Here is a 23,611-nt window from a genome sequence, read left to right as displayed (position 1 = left end):
CCTTGAAACTAATGGGACCACTCTGATGTGTAAAAATACTCCAATCCCTGAACATTTGTAGGATCAGGCACTTACATTCTACAGGCCTCATCATTTTCCGTCTGTCAAGGGCCGAGTCCCTTATGTACGGGATAAATAACAAATAGTCACAAGGATTAAAATAATAAATCAAATTCATTATGAAGAGTAAGGCCTCCACTTTGAGCTGAGATGCGGGGGCGGGGGGCGCGCAGGAGTGTGGACTCTGCCATGAGACAGGGAGGTTACTCTGGCTGCTGCCTGCATCTCTGAGCTTTGGGGTGGCGGAAAGAGGTGAAGTGAGAGGGAGGAGGATGACCCCAGGCTGCCCTCCTAGGGCTGCCCTCCATCACGGAGGGGGAGTTACCTTGGACTCCCCCAGGGTTCCTGACACAGGTGCAGGCAGGGGGCTCTCCCAGGCTGTCCCCGGGTCTGTACCACGGGTAGGGATGTGTTGTAGGTACTGGGGCGCTTCTGCCCGTGGTGGAAACAGAGATGGGGTGACGGTAACCCCAGGCTGCCCACCCTGCTCCCTACCCGGGCGGGGGGCTGAGGGGTGTTGCCCGCAGGTCTATGGGCCGGGCAGGCGGCCGGGGAGACCCGCCCCGAGGCGGGGTACGTGGGGAGGCGGGCCCGGCGCAGCGCCGGGGCTGGAGGAGGCGGAGGCGGGCCCAAGCGCAGCGCGGCGCGGCGGGGCGGGCAGGGAGCAGGCGGCGGCGGAGGCTTCGGAGCCATCGCGCCTGCCCGGCCGGTGGCGGAGCTCGGGCGGGGAGCGGCGGGTCTCCGGGCCGGGCGGGCCCCATGGGCGGGTGTGTGGGCTCCCATCACGACTCCTCGGGCAGCCTCAACGAGAACTCGGACGGCACCGGAGGTGAGAGGGGCCGGGCGGGACTCCGCGCGGTCCCCCGTCCCCCAGCCCAGGGACCCCCTGGGCACCGCGGCACTCGGGCCTGAGGGGCTCTCCCTGGGGGGCCTCGCCATGCATCGCCGCCCCTCCGGGGACCCTCGCCCCCTGCCCGGGCCCTCCATCCCCTCCCCCCCAGGGGTACAGTTGTTCAGGAAGGGGTGCCTGGCCCACCCCCCCTAGCGCTCCCCCTAGGGGTACAGTCCCCCCCCCGTACCCCTCCCCCATTCTGCCCCCCCCCGGGGGGGCATCCCCCGAGCGAGCCTCGCCCCCTCCGCCTTCACTCCAACTTCCCCGAAGTCAGCTGCCATCAGCTGCCCGGCTCCGGGCCAGTAGGGCAGGCAGGAGCGTGGGGAGAAAGCAGCCCTAGTCCCCAGCCCAGGCCGCGCACTCCCTGTGCCCAGCCGCAGGGCTCAAGCTCCCCAAGAGCCGCGGGAGCTTTCAAAAATGCCCTACGGATGCACAGTTCTGCAGGGTTCAAAAGGGCTTTGGGAGTGGTCCAGCTGGACCTAAGCCGCCCGCCCCCCCTTCCCATGCCTTGCTCAGAGGCCATCCCTGAGAAGGAAACATTTTTGTCAATGTTCAAAAAAATTCAGCTTTCGTCTCTCCTCCATACAAAGCCATAATTAGCCTAAAACCCAATACCAGGCGCTAGAAACTCTTCTTGATAACGTGTCCCTTCAGTGGAGATCATGCTGCACTCAAAGCAGTGTGCTGATCAGAGTGGTGCCTTGCATTTTGTTTAACTTGCATAGGTTTTTATCCTATAAAGTAGTGTTTGAACTCTGTTCTCTGTCTGGGACTTACCCGCATTGTTTCAGTATATAGAAAATAATTTAGCTGGTGGGGATTATCTCCTGATTACATTGCGTTTCTCTGCTTTCCAATAACAGATGGACATTTTCCCCCGTTTAAATTATTGGTATTAAATAGTCACTTTAGTACAATTAAGTGCTGAAGGCAGTGTGTTTTATCTATCATGTTAGTTACATACCTGTTTAAAAGGGGAGGGTGGGCAGGGAACAGTACTGCAATGTAAATAGTCTCTGTACTTAACTAGTTTCAGAGTAGCAGCCGTGTTAGTCTGTATTCGCAAAAAGAAAAGGAGTACTTGTGGCACCTTAGAGACTAACCAATTTATTTGAGCATAAGCTTTCGTGAGCTACAGCTCACTTCATCGCTTCTCGGCCTTATGGCTAAGATCAAGCATAGTGTCTGTTCTTATCAGTTTAATATCTGATATGTCCTTTATTTAAGGACTATATATTAAATTGATTTTTGGAACAGGGGGATGGAATAGGAGCTTGCTCTGTCCACCCCATGCATTGACCCGGTATTGCAGGGCCTCCAGGAACGGAAGGAATGCATCCGATGAAGTGAGCTGTAGCTCACAAAAGCTTATGCTCAGATAAATTTGTTAGTCTCTAAGGTGCCACAAGTACTCCTTTTCTTTTTGTTCTTAACTACTTGACATTTATTTTTTTTTAGGAAAACATAAGATAGAAATATGACCTATTGGGTCACCTAAATCATCCCCCTGCCACTGCAACGTTGTTCTTGACAGTATACTATGTATTGCTTTGTTTGATCTTCTTTCAAATGACCCTAGTGATGGAGTATTTTTAGAAACACTGTTGATTTTGTGTGTATTGCATAAAATATAAAAAGTACAGATCTTAAAAGAACTTTTTGAAGCAGCTGCCTGTTCATTTCAATGGCTCTTTGAACTATGTGTGTATCTTAAATGAACTCCTGCTGTTTTGTTTTGTTTTTTTTAAAGCTGCATAAGATTTAGTGTCACAATTCCCATTAAAGTACAAGGGAATTTGGTAGCTCTTTCCAAATCAACTTTTTTCAGACTTTAGGAGGGAAGTGAATAGACTAACAAATTTTTCAATACCAGACTAGGTGTGACCAGTTAACAAAGAATAGTAGAGTTTTTAGGGGGGTGGGGAGAACAGGTTCATGTTGAAAGCCAAACAAGAAAATTTACAACAAAAAGTTGTCTTATAGCTTTTAATACTACTTACAGGCGGCCTGGATTTTTCAGCACATCCATGCAATGTCAGCCATTGTTTAGTAACTAAGCATTATGAAGTGAGGCAAAGTTGCAGAAACAGCCTTGACTCTGAATTTTCTCACTTTTATCTCACCTTTGATATCTAGTGGATTACATACAGTATCCACAAAATATGTTACAATTCTTCAGCGGAGGGTGTAATGCCATATCATTACACTCTCAACGGTGGTGTGAGAGGCGGGCAATTTCAATGGAATTGGAGAAGTTTAGTTCCCAGATTTAGCTGGGAAGGACTCGCTTCTGCTTGCAGTTACACAGCATACATCACTGTGTATTTTGGGGCAAATAGCCTATTGTGCATGGGTGCATTAGCACAGCAACTAGATTTTCCAAGCCCACAATTGCAAACCACGTATTGGAGTGCAGGCTCAAACTCTAAGGATTATGCACTCCGAGTCTGTTTCATGTAAATGATCTGATATTTCCGTTGAACTATATGGGACTGAATGAAAATATATTTATAAACTACCTACTGCTGTGTGTGTATAGTAGCCTATTTTGAAATGTTCACTTTTTTTTTTTAAAAGTAGCTATAGTTAAGCTGAAAGTGCATCACAATATGTTTTTAATATACCATAATTTACCAGTCAAGTTATCAAAGACCAACTTTTCTGACTCTTGGATCTAAAACTTTATAAAATGATTGTGATAAATATAAAATCTGACTCTTGGTGTCTCAAGAGAACTTATGACTTGAGACATCTGACACTGAGCTAGGCAAAGCAGTAGAGCACATAATATAAGGAACAATCCTACTTTAGAGGGGGGATGGGCTAAATCATCTAGTAGGTCATTTCTGTCTCTAATTTCAGATTCTGTGATCTAGTACGGTGTTATCCACCTTTCAACCTGTTGCAAGTGACTAGGGCCATATCATAAACTCCAGGAAAATAGTTTAGAACCAAAACTTCAATGCTAAATGCTGCATTGCCAGTGTCTGAAATGATGATGTGATAATTGTTTGTTGCAAAGCTTTATACTGTCTCCTAAAGACAGTAATATTAGTTCATGAAGCAACTTTTCCTAGTGATGAGACTGGTTAACCATGCTTGATCCTGGAGGACTCTCAGAGCCAGATGTTGATCTCTGTTGCACCAGTCTGAATCTATAAAAACCCCAAGGAAGTTGATGGAATTTTGTGGGATTAAATCAGTGTAACTCAGATCAGAATCTTCTCCTATAATTTCATGAGTTCTTCAAGCAATCACTAGCACTTTATATATCCATTGCTGCTCAGTTAAGTTGCTAAAATGGCTTGATCGAATACAGTTTCGTTGTCTTCTGATTTGCTGTAGAGCAATTAGCATACTTCAAGTCAGCAAGATATTTAAATTAGCTGGTCCTTAGGGTAAATTCATTAAGGTGTGTGTACGTGTACACAATGAGCTGGCCAGAAATATTGGCACTTCTTTTGTTTGTCATAAGTTATTCTGGAGTGCAGGCCTGAGGCCCGCTCCTGCTCCCATTGACTTCAATAGGAGGAGCAGGCTGTTACTTAACAAAAATATCTGGTCATCAGCAGGCACTGCTGTGCCCATCCTGGAAGAGGAACTGTCTCCCCAGGCTAGCTCCAGCTTTTCCAGTATTCGTACTTTTTTTTTATAGTACTATAGTGTTATACAATACTTTATAACATGGAAAAATAAGCTAAGCATAAAACAAAATTGCTGCTCCAAAATGCTTACTGTGTAAAAGCTAGCAGAGGTAAACAGAGTGATATGTGGTCATTACCATAGTTGGTCTTCGTGGAATTGGGGATTTCCAGGAGAAATGTGAAAGAAGAAAAGGATGATGATTGATGTATACTAATCAGGTCAGTACTCCATAAAAACCCATCAACTGATGTTCTCAGATTTCTCTTTGTTATGCCTTTTTAAAGATCATGGTGAGCTTTTACAATCCTGGGCAATGTGGGTTGGTGAGAAATTTCTCATCCCTAGCCACTCCATACTACAGGTTATTTGATCTGTTCAGGTGTGCTGTCTTCCAGTATATGGATCTGGGGTTAAATAATGGAGGGCTTCACATTTTTGTGCCTGCTTTTAGGGTTTCTAAAGATCTGCACCAAATTATGTTCAGCTTGGTTCACCATTACATAATCATTTAGAAGAATTCTTTTTGCCAGAATGCTACATCTGGGTCCCATCCCCTCATGCAAGCTATTTATTTTACCTTCTATCCTTTGAAATTCCCTTTTCATTTTCTTCTGGTAAGTCTGTTAAAATCTTTTCTGTTAGGCATTGTGCAATGTTAAGTTTGTCTTGCCTTTCTTTTGCCTGCAAAGTTCAGCAAGACAGTTATTTGTATGGAGTGAAGAGGAGGCAAGAGATCCAACTTCTTCAAGTATGGGCACCGCAAGTCATTACAGATTAAGTCTTTGGGCTGCAGCTGTCTCTCTGCTGCTGTTCTCTTTCTGACATGATGTTAGCCTGCCCATTGGAGTTCTTGTCTTCTCCATTGGTAAAAAAAACTCCAGTAGTTGTGTTTTTACCTTTGTCTTCTCTCCTTTTGCCTCTAACTTGTGGTGACAGCAGGAACAAATAGAAGCAGGTGATTGCATGCTCAGCTGGCACACTGGGATAACTGATTGATCTGAGTGCAAATTCTTACTACAGTGCTTAATATGGTGCCATTGGCTCAAAAGCACTGGAAGGCCAATTACAGCCCTTGGTCTAAACTTTGGCCAACTGTAGAAAAAACAATTTTAAAATATCTTTATTGGATGGTAGCGTAGCATTGCACTGAGCACTTCTGTTTTGAGGTGACAATAACTGCTTTCATAGTTTGTTGAAGACTGACAATGGGAGTTTGTGTATTAAGTAGTCAGAGATTTGTCTCTCACAGTCTGACCAATGCAGTAGCTCCAACCATGGCTAGCTTAGATTTTTTTTAAAAAGGTCTAGTGGCTGAAAGGTCAGTAGCTTTTTGGTACATACCTTTTGTATCAGAACCCATGCAAAGAGTCCTCCACTTCTATATAAGGTAATCTGGCTTGTTTTAGCTATTTATTTTAAGCCCTAAACTTAAAGTTTATGGAGGAGATGGTATGATGGGATAACATGATTTTGGCAATTAATTGATCTTTAAATATTCATGGTAAATAGGCCCAATGGCCTGTGATGGGATATTAGATGGGGTGGGATCTGAGTTACTACAGACAATTCTTTCCTGGGTATCTGGCTGGTGAATCTTGCCCACATGCTCAGGGTTCAGCTGATCGCCATATTTGGGGTCGGGAAGGAATTTTCCTCCAGGGCAGATTGGAAGAGGCCCTGGAGGTTTTTCGCTTTCCTCTGTAGCATGGGGCACGGGTCACTTGCTGGAGGATTCTCTGCTCCTTGAAGTCTTTAAACCACGATTAGAGGACTTCAGTAGCTCAGACATAGGTGAGAGGTTTTTCACAGGAATGGGTGGGTGAGATTCTGTGGCCTGCGTTGTGCAGGAGGTCGGACTAGAAGATCATAATGGTCCCTTCTGACCTTAATGTATATGCCAGTACATAGAACATTTGATTTGTCTTGCTATCTAAGAAAAAAGTGCTTACTTCAGTATTCTCCACACCGTGTACCAGGTATATTTTTGTAAGAGATGGTCTTGAATTCACAGATGACGTATACTGTTGGCTTTCATCATACTTTTTGGTGTGTCATTGTCTTTGTGAATTTTGTGAAAATGTAGTATAAAAGTTTTTTTACTTTTAAAAGCTACATAGTAAGAAAAGTTTAAACATGAACTGACACTTTTTTATAATTTGCTCTAGATCTGTCATAAGAATGTTGTGGAAACTGTAAAACAGTCAGTATGTCAGAGATTTGTACAAAAATCAGTCAAATGTTTCTTGTTCAGGTAGCCTAGAACTCCTGATTTCCGGGGGTGCTGAGCATCCAAACAACACCGGTTAAAACCAATGGCATCTGCAGTTGCTGTGCACAGCACTTCTGAAATCAAAACATTTTTCTTTTGAAGTATGTGTCATTTTAACAAACTAAAAGGCCAGCTTAGGTTTATGCAGTTGCTTCAGTATCACTTCAGTCTTGTTTCACCAAATGAAATAAGGTGTCATCTCTTCTGTCAATAGAAGCAGACTAATTAATGCAACTGTTCTTTTCATTTGCTTGTTAGCATCATTCCCCTCCCCCAGCAATTGTTTGAGTTCAGTTACTGGTTGGGGTATAGAAATAAACAAATGTTTGATTACTCTACTCTATTTGATTACTACCATTTCCAATGCTGCATGCAGCAAAATCATCCACCACTGAATATTAAGTAAATATAATAAATGAAACATTAGTGGTGCTTTAAAGATTTATGACTATAGTAGATATGGAGAGAAGGTATCACAATTAGTATTCTGTTCCTGTGAATTGAATTTTCAAGAGGATTGATCCCTTTTTATTACAGCAAAGAATATAATTTTTTTTCCTTCATAGCAATGTTGAGTAATATTTTGAGTCACAAGTTGTATTTTCCACTGAATGCATCCGATGAAGTGAGCTGTAGCTCACGAAAGCTTATGCTCAAATAAATTTGTTAGTCTCTAAGGTGCCACAAGTACTCCTTTTCAAGTTGCAACACCGTTCATGTAGTTAACGAGAACTCCACCAGTATAGTGCTCCAAACATCATAGTAAAGTGTTAATAGCTCAAGTCTTGCTCAGGTAATTTAGCTAAGAAAAATTATATGGACTTTCTGGCAAAAGGAATTCTTGTAAATATTTTTTCTCTACCTAGTAGGTACTAAGGAAGGTGAAATGATGCATGTTGGAAGTTGGTGGTTTGAGTACTTGTAAAATGTTTCCCGAGAAATAAAAATCTGATTTCAATAGTAAACTGGGTCACTCCCCACAAAAATTTTGTTGCAAGTGGAAAATAGGTTCTAGATAGCTAAAGCTGATCTGGCATTGTAGTTTAAAATCAAGCTTCCAAAAATTCCTTTCATCTAATGTCCTTGTTTAAAATGAAATAAATGAAAAAAAACCCCTACTCTTAAGCAGTGTTTGGCTTTTATAAGCAAAGAAAGATTGAAGTACTTGAGAGATTGTGTGTATAAAAGAATTCCCAGTCTCTCTCATGAACTCATCATACATTGTGTTTAAAAAGTCAGTTAAGTTATTAAGCAACTGTTTTTCATTTACTATCTCTACTTCCCTAAAACTTATACTGTTTTGATGTAACCACTTAAGTCTGTAGATTCAGACTGAGACTCACTGCCACAGTTCTAAAACAGAGTAGGCATAGCCAGTAACTTCTTGAGCATGACCTGACGCAATACCCTTTCCTCCTGCAGTGAGTTGTTGCCTGATCTGTAGGTTGCGTATTAGTTACATTGATTCTTAGTAATCCCCAATCAACACTCTGTGGTTTGGCAGGGTCTCATCAGGAGATCAGGCCTAGAGTTATTAGAATTACAATTAGTATGGGAACCCTGGTGTGCACAGGAGCAACACTCACACTGAAGAAAAACCTTTTGAATTTGCAGTAGTTTTTATTAACTCAATTAATAAAACCACAGATGCTCCAACCCAAAGAAGTAGGTAAATGTACTACAGAATTGTCCATACATCCAGCATCAGAGCAATCATACACTCACTTCGTCTTTGTGGAGACTAGAATTGGTGGTCCATGAAGATCTTATCCTATATATGGCATGCCAAAAGATCCCAACTGCTTAGGCGATGGTTTACCCTATTGTAGGGTCGGTGGCCATGGTAAATATTCATAAGGATGTCCAGCCTCTTTGGTCCATTACTAAATTTCCTCACCCTGATAATGTTGGGGTATTCTCATATTATAGGTTAATATATTAGTTACCTCAAAATTATTAGCATATAGATCAGTGGTTACTAAGGCAATCTTGCAGTTCAACTTCTGCTGATGTTCCTATCCTAAAATAACCAAACTTGCATTAATTGGTATTTTGCGGTTACCTGTCAGTAGTTTAGTCATACTTATCACAGGATTCTGTCTTATGCTGTCTTGTGATTCAAAGTTGCTCCTGGTTAAACTACTTATGCAAAAGCTTTATAAGTCTTATATCCATATGCTAAGCTGTTGTCTTACAGGGTCAGGTGTGCAGGCTTCATGCATTATTGCCTTATACCTATATCTTATCAAACAAATCTCTGTTATAGGCTCTAGAGGCAGCCCCCAGTACTTTTCTGTTCTTCATAGCTTTTCCAAGCATTACTCAGAGTGAAACTGGACAAAGAGGTTGGTTTCATGGCTAATATTAAGACGCTGGCAGAGGACTCCTAAAAGGGGCTGGATAAGGTGGCAGAGACTCTCCTCCAAGACTGGGAAGATCTTTCCACTTTGGTGGAGAGGGAGGAAAGTTTGTGATGGAAGGGAGCTGTCTCCCAGCAGCCAAAGGTTTTCAGAAGGGCCTTCACATTTATCAGATATATACTAGAAGGATGTGTATATTTGAGAGAACTTTCTTGGCCCACCCTCATCGGGTGGGCGGGCGCGGGGCAAATTATGTACTAGTATCGTATGTTTAAATACTTTCCAGTACTGCTGAACAGCAGCTATCAGTTAGACATTTTAAAATCAGCAGGTCCAGGTAACTTTTATCCCAGATTTTTAAAAGAGCTGGCTGAGGAGCTCTCTGACCATTCATGCTAATCTCAATAAGTCTTAGAACGCTGGGGAAGTTCCAGAGGACTAGAAGAAAGCTACTATGCCACTATTTAAAAATGGAAAATGGGATGACCCAGGTAGCTCTAGGCCTGTCAGCCTGACATCAATCCCAGGCAAAATAATGGAGCAGCTGATAACTGGTTTCCTTTAATAAAGAATTAAAGGAGAATCATATAATGCCAATCAACATGGGTTTATGCAAAATAGGTCTTGTCTAACTAACTTGATATGTTTTGATGACAACTGATCTGCTGATAAAGGTAATAGTGTTCATGTAATATACTTATACTTCTGTAAGGCATTTGACTTGGTACCACACAACAGCTTCATTAAGAAACTAGTACAATACAAAATCAACATGGCACATAGTAAATGGATTAAAAACTGGTTAAATGATTGGTCTCAAAAATATAATTATAACCAGGGTAACATAGTCAAATAGATGCTTCAAGTGGGATCTTGCAGGGATTAGTTCTTTGCCCTATGTTGCTTGATATTTTTTTTATCAATGATTTTGTAGGAAAATCCCATATAATCATTACTGATAAATTTGCAGATGACTCAAATTGGGGGATTGGTAGATAATGAAAGAGGACTGGTCACTGATACAGAGCAGTCTGGATTGCTTGGTAAGCCACAAACTAACTTTGCATTTTAGTATGGCCAAATCTAAAGTTATACATCTAGGAACAAAGAATGCAGGCCATTCCTACAGGATAGGGGATTCTATTCTGGGAAGCAGTGAGTCTGAAAAAGATTATCCACCATGGCCCCCAAGTCAGTTGAATATGAGCTTCCAGTGCAATGCTGTGGCCAAAAGGGCTAATGAAATCCTTGGATGTGTAAACAAGGGAATGATTGAATAGGAGTGGGGACATTACATTACCTCTGTATTTTGATACTGGTGTGACCACTACTTGGAATATTGTGTCCAGTTCTGGTGTCCACAAATCAAGGAGGTTGTTGATAAATTGGAGAGGGTTCAGACAAGAGCCCTGAGAATCATTAAAGGATTGGAATACATGCCTTCTGGTGAAAGACTTAAGGAGCTCAATCTAATTAGCTTATCAAAAAGAAAGTTATGGGGTGGCTTGATCACAATCTAAGCACCTACAAGGGGAACAGAAATTTGATAATGAGGGCTCTTTGGTCTAGCAGAGAAAGATAGAACAAGGTCAAATGGCTAGAACTTGAAGCTAGATGAATTCAGACTAGAAATAAGACACAACTTTTAAAATAACTATTGGAGTATCTTAGCAAAGGTTGCAGTGAATTCTCCATCATTGGAGATTTTAAAATCAAGATTGGATGTTTTTCTGAAATATGTTCTATCTCAAGCACAGCTATTGGACTCGAAATAGGAATTAATACAAGGAAATCCTATGCCCCGTATTATACAGGAGGTCAGACTAGTCAATCACAATGATTTTTTTCTGGCCTTAAAAACCTATTAATCTTTCCTGTCTGCTTTGGGCTAGCAAGTGGCTAGGATGTAATTCAGGAACTGAAAGCTTTATACTGTGACTTTTCTCCAATTGTAGCAATCCTATATTTCTGTTAATGGGAGTTGAATTAGTGACATTTGGAAAAGCTAAATTTCCTAAATACATGTTAATTAAAATGGTACTCCATATTGGACTTCAAACTCCTGATCCCTGCATTATAGGAATAAAGTTGCTGAGCTTGTAATACAATCTTAATTGACATCTTATTATTTTTGGACACTACAGCTATGAATTTTCACATGCCGAAAGTCTGATGACCAGAGCTACAGGTTGCTTTATGTATATATTTGGTTTTTAGAGTAGTCTTTGTTTTGTATACCAAAAATATAAGATTTTTATTAACTTACAATGATAATGATAAGCATTTGGCATTTATATTGTGACTTTGCAGACAGATTTGGCACCGCTGGTGATTCTGCTTGTCAGGAGCTAATACACAGGGACTGTTCAGTTAAATTCTCTGTGGAATTGGCTGTACCACAGCAGCAGATTTTCATAGTAGTTGGATGCTGTCACATGACATCACTCTGCATAAGAACCCAGTGAACACGGCCGTCCTCAAATTACCCTAAATCTAAAGCGAAAGGGTGTGAAATGACCCATTGCATGAGCACAAGGAAGGAAAAAAACTGGAGTCACTGACTCCAATATTTCTGCCTAGAATGGTTGTTGAATGAGACATTTAAACTGTAACTGGAGACCTGAAGGAGTGAGGAATCTGCTCTCTCTCTGTTATCTGGCTGAAACCTAAGACTAAGAGAAGGAAAGTTACTTTCTCTGCCTGGGACAGTAGACCAATAAAATGCTTTTTGTTTCTTTTCATTGTCGTTCTGTCTCAAATACAAAAATAAAAAGTGGCATCAAACCATCATTGAAGTTTCACTGTCAGTTACCAAAAATCAGCAAGTGCAACAGTTAAGGTTCCAAGAGCAGCTTTAACTCTTTCACTTTGCAAAGCCTCTATTTTATGGACTGTGCTTTACTGTGTAGTTTGATATTTGACTACCTTGAACTGTATACAATAAAATATTCAGGAGGTCTGATGTGGTCAACTTAATGTTGCAGTTGTAACATTAACTTTGCATTTCCTGTTTTTTGCTAACCATAGACCTGATTCTGCAGCCATTACTCTCTTTAGTCCTTTTCTGTTCCTGACTTTAGTGGGACTAGTACGGCTCAAGTGAGTAATGGCTAAAGGATGTGGTTGTGCAAGCTGAATGACACATTTTGCTTTTAATTTCCCAGTGTTCTTAAACATACCTAAGGCAGCATGAACACGTACACTGCTCCAAATGTTGAAGAGACTGGAACTTTTTAAGCTACCTTACTTTCTAAGGCCTTGTCTACACTAAAGGGAAAAGTCGATCTGAGCTACGCCATTTGAGTTATGTGAATAGCGTAACCCAAATAGACATAGCTTAAATATACTTACCGCAGGATCCACACTATGCGACGGAAGATGCTGTCCCATCGACGCCTCTTTTTCTTCTCAATCAGATGGAGTACTGGAGTTGACGGGAAAGCGATCAGCAGTCAATTTAGCGGGTCTTCACTAGACCCACTAAAATGACCACTGATATACTGATCGCCGCAGCATTGATCCTCAGGTAGGTGTTGACAAGCCCTAGTGAGCTAAGTATCCTAATGCCCTGAAATCTTAGAGTAGTGTGAAATGTAGAGGCACTGTACATTCTCAATGCAAGTGCAGAAATGGCTAATTACATATGCCAACAGGGGTGCATTGGTTAACTTACTTGAGCGGTTTTAAGACCTTATGGCCATTTAAAGCCTGTTTACAGCAGAAACTGCACACAAAGTGCAAACGCTGACTGAACAAAACTTTCTACTGCACATGTGTAGTAGCTAACTTTCAGTTCATATTTTTTTTTTCCAGAATTGAGAGTGGAATGACTGACTTCTCAATGAGAGCTTACCAGCAAAACTTCAAATTCTGGCTGTTTTGAAGTTATCTATGAGAGGGCCACGGTTACCATTTTTTTTAAAGGGTTAAAGTGTAAATTTTTCCTTCTCTTCTGCAAAAGTCTAATATGACCAGGGATTTTGATGAAACTTAAAAAAAACAAAACTAAATTCCTGTTATGCTGAAGTTTCCATACTTGATAATTTGCCCCAAAAGATGATTTAAAAAAAAAGGCATAACTATACAATGAAGTTTATAACAGAAACTGTTTTTAGCCCTACAAGTTGCCTGCTATAATAAGATGACTACCAAAGAACTAAATAAGGTATTCATTCTGTAAGCTTTTTTAAATTAATAGAGCCAGTAGCAGATAATTTTTGTAATGGAGCAGATATTATCATTGGAGTTAGAGCAGAGAATCCTCTACACAAAGACTGGAATTTGAAAACTTAATTTGCAAGCTTACTATGTAAAAAAGGAAATGTTTTATTAAAGGGTGGGAGCGTGGGGAAGAGAGAGAGAGAGAACGACCATGAACTGTCCTCTGGTTTCCCACAGTTTTAAGTGTGAGAGAAGGCAGGTTTTCAAATAACAGTAACAAAGAGGAGAGCTTGGACTTCGCTCAATGAGAGAGTGTTCAGAAAAAAAAAAATCTGAGGTTAAAATTTTGATAGCCTATGATATAATGTTGTATACAGTGTGGACTGATGCCATGCAATCTTAATAAACAGGAGAACGTTGAGCTATGATATATCTGTTGGAGCTACTATTATTGACACTTAGAACTATTATTTATGGAGAAATTGACAGTTTGCCAACATATTAACAGGAAGAAATTTTTCACCTTTACACAGTAAGGAGGTGCCCATCCTCTGAGAATACTCTCAGGGCTAAATTGTGTCAAAATTAGGGTACAGCACTACAGTACAGGCACCTCTTATAGAAAGTTTCTTATCTTTGTATATTTAAAATGGAACCGCAAAGCTAAGTATCTGGCGCACATACTGTGAGCTGAGGGCACTCTAGGTTCTGTTTGCCAGAAGCTGGGAATGAGCGACAGGGGATAGATCACTTGATGATGACCTGTTCTGTTCATTCCCTCTGGGGCATCTGGCACTGGCCACTGTCAGAAGACAGGATACTGGGCTAGATGGACCTTTGGTCTGACCCAGTAGGGCCATTCTTATGTTCTTATGAAAGAGAATAATTTGTTTTGTCACTTTTTTTTTTTTTTTGGCTGAAGAACTACCATCCTCTGAGTTGCCTGTGTGAGTAAATATAGTTTCTTTTAAAAGAGAGTGCCTATGAAGTAGTGGAGTGTAGCAGCAGTGGGTGAATAACATCAGACCAGCTGGTTTGGATTCATCAACATCCTAATATCCGCACAAACAAAGGAGTCCTTTGGAAGACTGGTAATTCCTGGACAATGGCCCTCTGGTGAGGAGGTAAATTATTTACAATGAAAATTGCTAATCCACACACCTTATATTTCTTTCATAAAATACTTCTTGGCAAAGGCATAAAATGTTGCATAAGTCTGGTACACCAGACTTCATAATTCTTACAAAATATTTTCAAGTGCACTTACTTGTACATAATTAAGTGTAATTAAACCACAAATATCAAACTAAATGAACAAAACATTTTGATGCAGCATCTGTGATAATGGGATTCCATTGAAGTCGGTAGGACTACTAGTTCATCTTTGCAGGGTCAGTATCTTGCTCACTGTTACAATGAGTGTTTGTAATATCAGGATAGTAAGATTCTACTGTGAATGCAGAGTCAGGTCACTTTCAGCTAAGCTGAAAAGGGAAAATGTAAGACATGACTACTCACATATTTGAAGCCTATTTTAAGATTTTTAACATGTACTTTTATAGATTGCTACCATAGGTGGAGTCTCCAGTTCGAGTAATCATGGCCCCCACGTCCCCCATACCTCTCAAAATTTTAAAAATAGGCCCATATTGAGTTGTTGCTCACCCTGACCCTCCACTTTAACAAGTGACTCAGTACAAAGGTTAGTCTGACCTTTAATTTGTGTTCATCTCCATTACGTTGTCCTCATATGCCATCCTTTTTTCCTTTAAACGTTTCCTTACTGCATGTTCCCTGTCTCTCATCCTTAATTCTTTGTGCTATTGCTACCCTTTCTTGAGATCTCTTCAACTAATATGGAACCTTCTTATTCCAGCATCTGGTGCTATGTCGTATTAGGAATGTCATCAGAACTTGCTGCTCACTGTAATAATAAAAACAAATAATTTCCTTTGTACTGTGTATGAAATTCATTAGATATTGTGTGTCCTGGACAGGTAATTGAATGATAGAGTTGCAGGTCCCAGCTGTGCTCTGGCACTTCAGAGAGGAAAAAAAACAGCTGCTTCTTTTTTTAGTGCAAGCTGTCAAATACCTATTAAAACGATACTTTTGTAAAATGCTATAGCATATTTGTGAGTGCCATCTCTAAGGTCTTTACCGTGTTTTGCTTAATAAAATACACAGAAGTATTTAGTGAAGTAAAGTTGTAGGAGGGCTTCAAAGGAATGCATATTTCTACAAATACAGAGAGTAGCATGGTAACAAATTTGCCAACTTACAGTAGGTTCTATAATGTTCTTATCACTGTCAGATTTATAAATGTTCGCCAATGCTGTGTAACAAATATTTTATTTTTGTAAATTGTCCTATTCAGTTCTTATTGTTTCAGATGTATACTTCTCCATGTTGCTGTCTAAATGCAAAACTAATTCTGTATCCAGAACAGTTCAAAGATGGCAATCCTAAAGTTGAATATGTGTTGTACATGACTACTTGATTAGCTAGGTCGGGGTGGCCAAACTGAGCCTGAGAAGGAGCCAGAATTTACTAATGTACATTGCCAAAGAGCCACAGTAATATGTCAGCAGTCCCCCATCAGCTCCCCCCTCCCCGCACCTCCTGCTCACGGCAGCCCTGCCAATCAGCGCCTCTCCCTCCCTCCCTGCACCTCCCGATCAGCTGTTTCATGGCATGCAGGAGGCTCTGGGGAGGGGCGGGAGGAGGAGCAAGGGCATGGTAGGCTCAGAGGAGAGGGTGGGAAGGGCTGGAGTGGGGACAGGGTCTGTGGCAGAGCCAGGGATTGAGCAGTGAGAACCCCCCGGCACATTGGAAAGTTAGCGCCTATAACTCCAGCCCCGGAGTCTGTGCCGATACAAGGAGCCACATATTAACTTCTGAAGAGCTGCATGTGGCTCCGAAGCGACAGGTTGTCCACCCTGAGCTAAGTCCACATGATTTAAACTGGTCACATATTGTATACACTTGTGCTGATAGTACGTAAGTAGCATTCCATAGGTCTCCTAGTCCAACTGAAACAGACAAATACTTTCATTGTACCTGTCCAAAATGCTTTGAGTGCTACGTTGTAGTCAAAACTTAAGCATGGTCTTTAGAAATAACTCAAGCTCACTCTTTGGTTTTGAATGAAATGCCTTCAGGTTAGACAGGGAGGGAAGGCAAATTGCAATCTTACAGCTGTTCTGGCAATAGAATAACTTTGGCATTTGTAGAAACAGGGACTGGATATTAAAATGTGATAATACATGGAAATACTAAGAAATTAATGCACTTTAGATCCAAATAAGCCTCTAGTTTTTATAAATGCTCTCTGTACATTAGACACTTCAGAAGATGACTTTTTTCTTAAGTGCTGCATGATTCATAAAATACACAGAAGGATTATTTTTCTATTGAAGCCAAATGAATTGTATTTCCCATTTGGGGAGTTAACGCCCTTATCTAAATGAAGCGGTTCCTTGCAAAACCTCTTTTCTGCTTTCTTAAAAACAAACTTAGTGCTGTTGCCCAGATCTCTCTTTCAGAAGAGAGGGCATTATATGACTAATTCTTGCATCCGTAAGCATCCAAGTCCAGTATTTTAATATCTCTTCATTGCTCTTTCTTATAGAAGGAACAGTTGCTTAAATGTACTTTCCAGAGCTGGCTTGTGTAAGGAGAGGGGGCTCAGCATTTTGAAAGGCCTTTTTTCTTCCTGTGGGGTTATCATATTGTGGTTACTTTGAAGATGCTATCCTCTTGATCTTACTCAGAATTATGTCTTTTGTGAAATGCACTTTCCATGTTTTCCTCGGTGAAGGTTGTAAATATATCAGTAGGATCAGGTTTTTTTCCATAGAATCAAAGTTTGGAAGGCATGCATATGAGTATCCCACTGAATGTGTTTGTTTTCATGTAACTGCAAGTGTTGAATGCATTCTGAAGGTTGGTAGTCATGTCCTGCATGTGTCACCTGGAGCTTCTGGATCTAAAAAGTCAACTATACTGGCTATACCAGACTTAGGCCAGTTTTGTCACTCATGCTGAGCTCTTTTATTTTTATGATTAAAAGATACATGTTTGACACCGGTGACAATTTAGAACAAAGTGCATCACAAGTTGAGAAATATTGTTGAGGTTAGCTGTTTTAACTGGCACCCAGTGGGTAGATGAAAGCTGCTTGGGCTCTCTGATCTCCTCCCTCCCCGTATTATGATGATTGGGCCAAGTAGCTCTAACCTGAGGAGAAATTTGACTCCTGATGTTTGAGCACCTTTCTGTTGCTCTTATAAGTAATCCTAAATGGGCAAGATGATAGTGAACTTTGGAGCGGCTTATATTGTCTTTGGAGCAGGAAAGTGCCTCATTCCCATGTCAGTTCTCACTGGAGACTATCAGCTTCATAGTCTGGTAGCTTGATATTGTAACTGCTCACAAGAACCCCCATAGCTAATTATATTCTTAAAAATAAAAAACTGGACTTATTCATGTTCCGTCTCACTGAAAACTGAATAATAATGATCAGGTACACGGACAGTGTTTTAGTATGTCTAGGGGAAAGAAGAGCAGCAATTGGATCTAGGTAAAAGTTCATATCTTCTGATTAAATGATCATAGTAGGTTTTTGGGTTGGTTTTTTTTTTTTGGGTAGCTGTAGATGCAAAATAGAACTTTATTTGGGATGGGGTCGATATCCAGAAGAGGGAAGAGTATCACAAACTGGTTTCAAATATGAGGAATTTAAAAAAAAACACAAAACTAAAATGTGCTGGGTTTCAGTAAAAGGGAAATGATACATTCTTAAAGACTGCTGTCATCTGCAATTGCTTTAGTTTCATTAGCAGAGAATTTCAAATACTGTGTGTGTTCAATAAGGACTTTCTCCAAACCTAGTAACAGAGAGGGGGAATGTTGCATTTGTGAATGGACCCAAAATGGAATGTCAACCTTCTGCCGAGCAGTAGCAGGTGTTGGGACCTTGCTGGTTGGGTTCCTGTTAGAAGAGGTATTCCCAGTGATGGCAGTCTGGAATATATTCATAGTTAACTCATTTTATTTGCAGACTTACACCTGTTGTGGAACAGAGGCACTCACAAACAGCAGGCCCGCAATCCCCTCTTTCAGAGATCTCAGCTCAATCAGGGATGATTGGTTCTGCTTCAGGAATGGATTAGGAGATTAAGAAAAAGTATACTCTCCCTTACTGTTTGCCACAGCGCTCTCAAAGCAGTGCATCGGAAAACCAATGGAAGCACTTCTCCAAAGATTGAACAATGCTCAATGCTAAGAACAGCTCTTAAAATACACACAGATGCAGTGGGAAACTCCTGTTAGGAGTTAATGCCTTGCATTTGTACCCTACCCTGTGTGTAAGAGTGAGGTGGGACAAGATTCCAGTTCCCCTGAGGAAGAAAAATATAATTAAAGCACTGTTAATTTCCTTGCTTGCTGGGACTATTTCCATCATTTGCAAACTGATGTGAGGAGAGTCTTGTTCTGACTTAACATTTTTAAGTAGTCACCATTTCATAGCTGAGAACTACCATTATCAGGCTTGTGTGAGGCCTTCAGGTTTGAAACAGTGTTGCAGAGAATCAAATACAGTAACTCCTCACTTAAAGTCTTCCAGGTTAACATTGTTTTGTTGCTGATCAATTAGGGAACATGCTCATTTAAAGTTGTGCAGTGCTCCCTTATAACGTCGTTTGGCAGCCGCCTGCTTTGTCCTTTGCTTGCAGGAAGAGCAGCCCGTTGGAGCGAGCTGGTGGGGGCTTGGAACCAGGTTGGACCGGCAGCCCCCCATCAGCTCCCCGCTCCCCTAAGTTTCCTCTGCAGCAGCCACCCAGCAGGCTACCAATTGCCGGCAGTTCAGCTGTCCCTCCCCCCACTGCCATGTGCTGCTCCTGCCCTCTGCCTTGGAGCTGCTCCTGGGAGCCTCCTGCTTGCTGGGGGCGGGGGGAAGAGAGGGGAGTTAATGTCAGGGTGTCCCCCTTCCCCGTGCTCCTGCCATTACCCCGCTTACCCTATCTCTGTAGAGCAGGGGGGACTCACGACAGGGCTCAGGACCTGGCAGCAGCTGCTGCGGTCTCAGCTTGCTGATTAACTTAACAAGGTAGTGTACTTAAGTGTGGTGTCAGCGTACTTAAGGAAAAATGCGCATCTCTGCCTCTCGCACACACAGGGTGTGTCTCTGTCTGCCATGCTGTCTCCCCTCCCTCCATTCCTGCTGCCTTGTAGAGTGTGAGGCTACATTAACAACAATGAATTAACCCTTGAGGGCTCAGACAATTGCTACTTCATCATTTAGCAGTAAGGCATCCCCTGGGAAATATCCCATTCTCTGACTCCACCACCTCAACCAAGCTTCACAATCATCATCACTGTGTACAGTATTAAATTGTTTGTTTAGTGTGTGTGTGTGTGTGTATAAATTTCCCTGGAACCTAACCCTCCCCCATTTACATTGATTCTTATGGGGAAATTGGATTCGCTTAACATCTTTTTGCTTAGTCACATTTTTCAGGAACATAACTACAATGTTAAGTGAGGAGTTACTGTATTTTCCACTGAACGCATCCGATGAAGTGAGCTGTAGCTCACGAAAGCTTATGCTCAAATAAATTTGTTAGTCTCTAAGGTGCCACAAGTACTCCTTTTCTTTTTGCAAATACAGACTAACACGGCTACTACTCTGAAACCTGTAATAGCATTGAAAGGGGAACCTTCTGTGTTATCTAGTTCAACAGCTTCCATCAAGCAGAGAAGACTCCATATTAGAAGTTCCACCAACTGATCTGATCTTGCCTTCACTCTTGAGTTTGTCTAATCAGTTAAACGGTCACTATCTTATTGTTCTTCCTGCAGGAAACTTCTTCCAAATTTCCTTGTTGAATTAGTCTTTCATTAACATAGTCTGCTGCTGTCCTCCAACATAAAGAGCCACCTTTCCAGCATTTACATTTCTTACCCTTTAAGAATTTATGTAATTATCATTTCCTTAATAAACTCATTTCTTTACCATGAAAGGTATGGTCTCAAGTCCCCGTGCTATTTTACTTGCTCATATTTTATACCTTTCTGTTGTATCTTCTCTTATTTGTTTGACATTGGCAAAGGAGGAACACAATTTAGAGCCATTTGGAAACATTTTCAAATATTTTATAAATAAACAAGATGTTTACATATAGATGTTTATGCAAGGTATAGGGTGGAATTTCACAGACCCTTCCCAAACAAGGATGCCTCTGATCAGTGTGTCTGGAACACTACTTGACTAAAGTCTCCAATTCAACAAGAAGATTGATTCAGGTCACAGGCTAATAAAAAAAATTAACAAAATTCCTGTCTTGTTCATGAGCCAAAAATCCACAACTTCCATACTGCGTGAAAAGGGAGAAACAGTTTAAAAAAAAAAAAAAAGGTAGTTCCCAACTTGTCTCTCTTAATTTTTAATATGGCATCTATTGCTATGATACTCAAGCACTATCCTGATGTAATTCTGGGGACTAAGGACCCAATTTTACAATGGGATCTGCTCAGGCAGAGACCCATGAAAATCAATGGGGAGGTCTGGCAACTTGGATCTCGCTGTGGGACTGGGGCATAATGTTTAATTTATTATGGGCACATCTGCACAGCAAAATTTTACTTTGGGACAAAGTATTATATAGCTTTGTTTCTCTTTAGCATTTTTAAGGTGCCAATCACAGTTATATTTAAAAGCAACATAGTGTCTTGACTGTGTTACATAGCTTGTCTTCTGTTGTTCTGGACTGTTACAGCCCTGCACCTCTACAGAAATCAAACTAAAAGACTCAAGTCCTTAATAGCAGGTACTGTACCATGTGTGCTCACTTTACCAATCAGGCTTTAATTTTATATATTGGTAAAACTAGCTCTTCCAAACACATTGTCTGTGGTCTCACTATGCGTTCAGTTGCTTTCTTGGAGCGGTAACTTGGATTAGAAGCTTGGGCTGTTTGGATCAACTCCTGCCATTCCAGATGTGGGTGTCTTAAATGCCAGGAATTTTTTCCATTTGGCAGTTTTCCTTTATTTTTTTTCTGAACAGTTGTTTAGCAACCATAAGGACTGATCCTAATCCAAAAATATTATCAAAGGTAAAATGTCTATAGTTTAAAACTGCCAAGTTAAAAAATAAAAGTTAAGAAAAGTAATGGTAGTGGAAGGTTTTGCTTTTTCTATACCAGAGGTCTCAATTTCAACAACTGAAATTTTGTAAAATTTAGCTTTCATCAAACTTTTATTTTGCCCCTGTTCCAACCAGCTCTACTCTAGGTAGAACTCTGAAACGTAACCAAAATGTGAATGTTTGCATGAGAGTTAACAATCACAGGACTGGTAGCAAATATCAGCAAATTTAATTGCAACCAAATCAACTTCATTTTATATTTCTACTGTTTTATTCTTGATAAACTTGGACTGGTTCTAATTTCTGCAAGCAGCTCCACAGCCAGAACAAAAAGTTGAGGGGGAGCAGTTTTGTCTAGTTCTACTTGCATAAAGAACGCTTCACAAGATGAAATTCCCCTTGGATTCAGATCCAATAACCATTAATTTTATAGTGGGAGATGAATTTACTAGCTTTACCTATTTTTGAAAAAATTTAGCTCCAGTACATTTTTTTTCCCCCCGGGGTGCACTAATAGAAAAGTTCCATGTAACTTGTCAAAAGCTTTTCAACCTAAAATGATGTACAGCAGTTACAAATTCTTTTGACTGAATAGTGTGTTTGATATATATAGACTACTAAATATCAACAGAAATCAGTCTTGAGGCCTGTTAATCATCACTGATAGATGCTTCTCTAATCTTTTGGAGACAATCTTAAAATAATTTGTATTGCCATTAAGAAGCATTAGGGGGCTTAAAGGTCACCCCACTAAAAGTGAAATTAATTTTAATTTACTGTTCTGAATTATGAGAATTTTAAAAACCTGCATATTAAACTCAAATATTTGCTAAAGAAGTTAGGTTTTTTAGTGTTTGCCTCATCTTGAAATTATTTCTTAAATAAGAACTGCCAAAGTAGAAAAGACCAATATTCTAGCTAGTCTGAAATTCTGTTTGAAGGGCCTATACTGCATAAATCAGAAGAAGATGCTTACCTTCATGTGAAGCGCACAGCCAGTTGTGCAGTACTATGCCCTGGGGTGGGGAGGGAATGTAAATTCTAAATTCAAGCATGAAAACAGCAGCACTCAAAGTCAAGGAGAACATAGTTGGAATAGTTAAGAAGATTAATCTCTATATTTCATTCTAGGCTTCTACCTCACTTGTAAGGAGTTTGCATCCTTTCTAGTTAGTTATGTATACATCAGTGAAACATTTCTTTCTGCTGTGGGGAGAGCAGATACATGTAATACCCGATCCTACCTGGTTACCTTCTCCTTGTTACTCTTCAGACTGGTCTCTGTTCTTCTGGGTCCCACCTCCAGCCACATCTGTGTGTTTTCTTTGTATTTTTCTGATACACAGTTATTTGGCAGTGCCTCCACCTGGCACACTCCTTCCTGGCAAAAGTATCCGAGGGGCTGCTTTGAAGGAAAAAAATCTAACTACCATTTAACTCTGATTTAGCCACCTGATATATGGAGACTTCCATGGAGTGTAACAGAGACATACAGTATATCAAACCAGGTTAAACAAATATTCATAGGGTCACCTGTGCCCAACCCTGTAACTTACACCAGAGGGGAATAAGACTTTAATGTCCTGTTGGTATGCATACTATGTTGAGGCCCTGGCTGGCTGGTGAGGGCGATGCATTGAATAGTAGCAGATAGAAAGTTATCCCATCACTGTAGGACATAGTCATTGGATAGATATCTTCCAGACAATGGGCCTGACTACCTAAGTAATGGTTGATGCACTCTCAAACTCCATGACATGGAGGCTCCTCAGTTTCAGATCCTGGTCCAGTTCCCTCACCAGCTGTAGGAGGCGTCTGACTGTCCATGCTATGCTAGTCACGTAGAACTTTTCACTACTAAAATTGTACTGCTTCTGCCTCTGAGGTACCTCTTCCCATAGAGGGACTCAGGGAACAGTGCAGACTATACAAAAAAATTGTGTAAACCCTAAATCCTCATTTCTTATTCGAAAAAACCCAACTGTAGGTTGAAACAGGCAGGGACTCTTGATCTAGCAACAAGTATTTCTTGCCTTATGGTAACTGTTTTAGCTAAGGGACTAATCGAGTTC

The 23,611-nt window shown here is 40.9% G+C and overlaps 1 protein-coding gene and 1 non-coding gene across 2 annotated transcripts in view; both read left to right on the top strand.

The window, feature by feature from the left end:
* Positions 1-667: 667 nt before the first annotated feature.
* UBTD2 (ubiquitin domain containing 2) overlaps positions 668-23,611 on the top strand; it is a 106,597-nt gene continuing 83,653 nt past the window's right edge. Inside the window, exon 1 of the mRNA XM_037907000.2 lies at positions 668-889. Coding sequence (XP_037762928.1) covers positions 820-889 — 70 coding nt within the window. The 5' untranslated portion in view covers positions 668-819. The remainder of the gene's footprint in view (positions 890-23,611) is intronic.
* On the top strand, positions 2,099-2,295 carry LOC114020095. Its single transcript, XR_003565004.1, has one exon. It is a non-coding gene; the product is annotated as a U2 spliceosomal RNA (small nuclear RNA).

The sequence above is a fragment of the Chelonia mydas genome, chromosome 8, assembly GCF_015237465.2.
Source record: "Chelonia mydas isolate rCheMyd1 chromosome 8, rCheMyd1.pri.v2, whole genome shotgun sequence".
NCBI lineage: Eukaryota > Metazoa > Chordata > Testudines > Cheloniidae > Chelonia > Chelonia mydas.
This window is presented reverse-complemented; position numbering and strand designations above follow the sequence as displayed.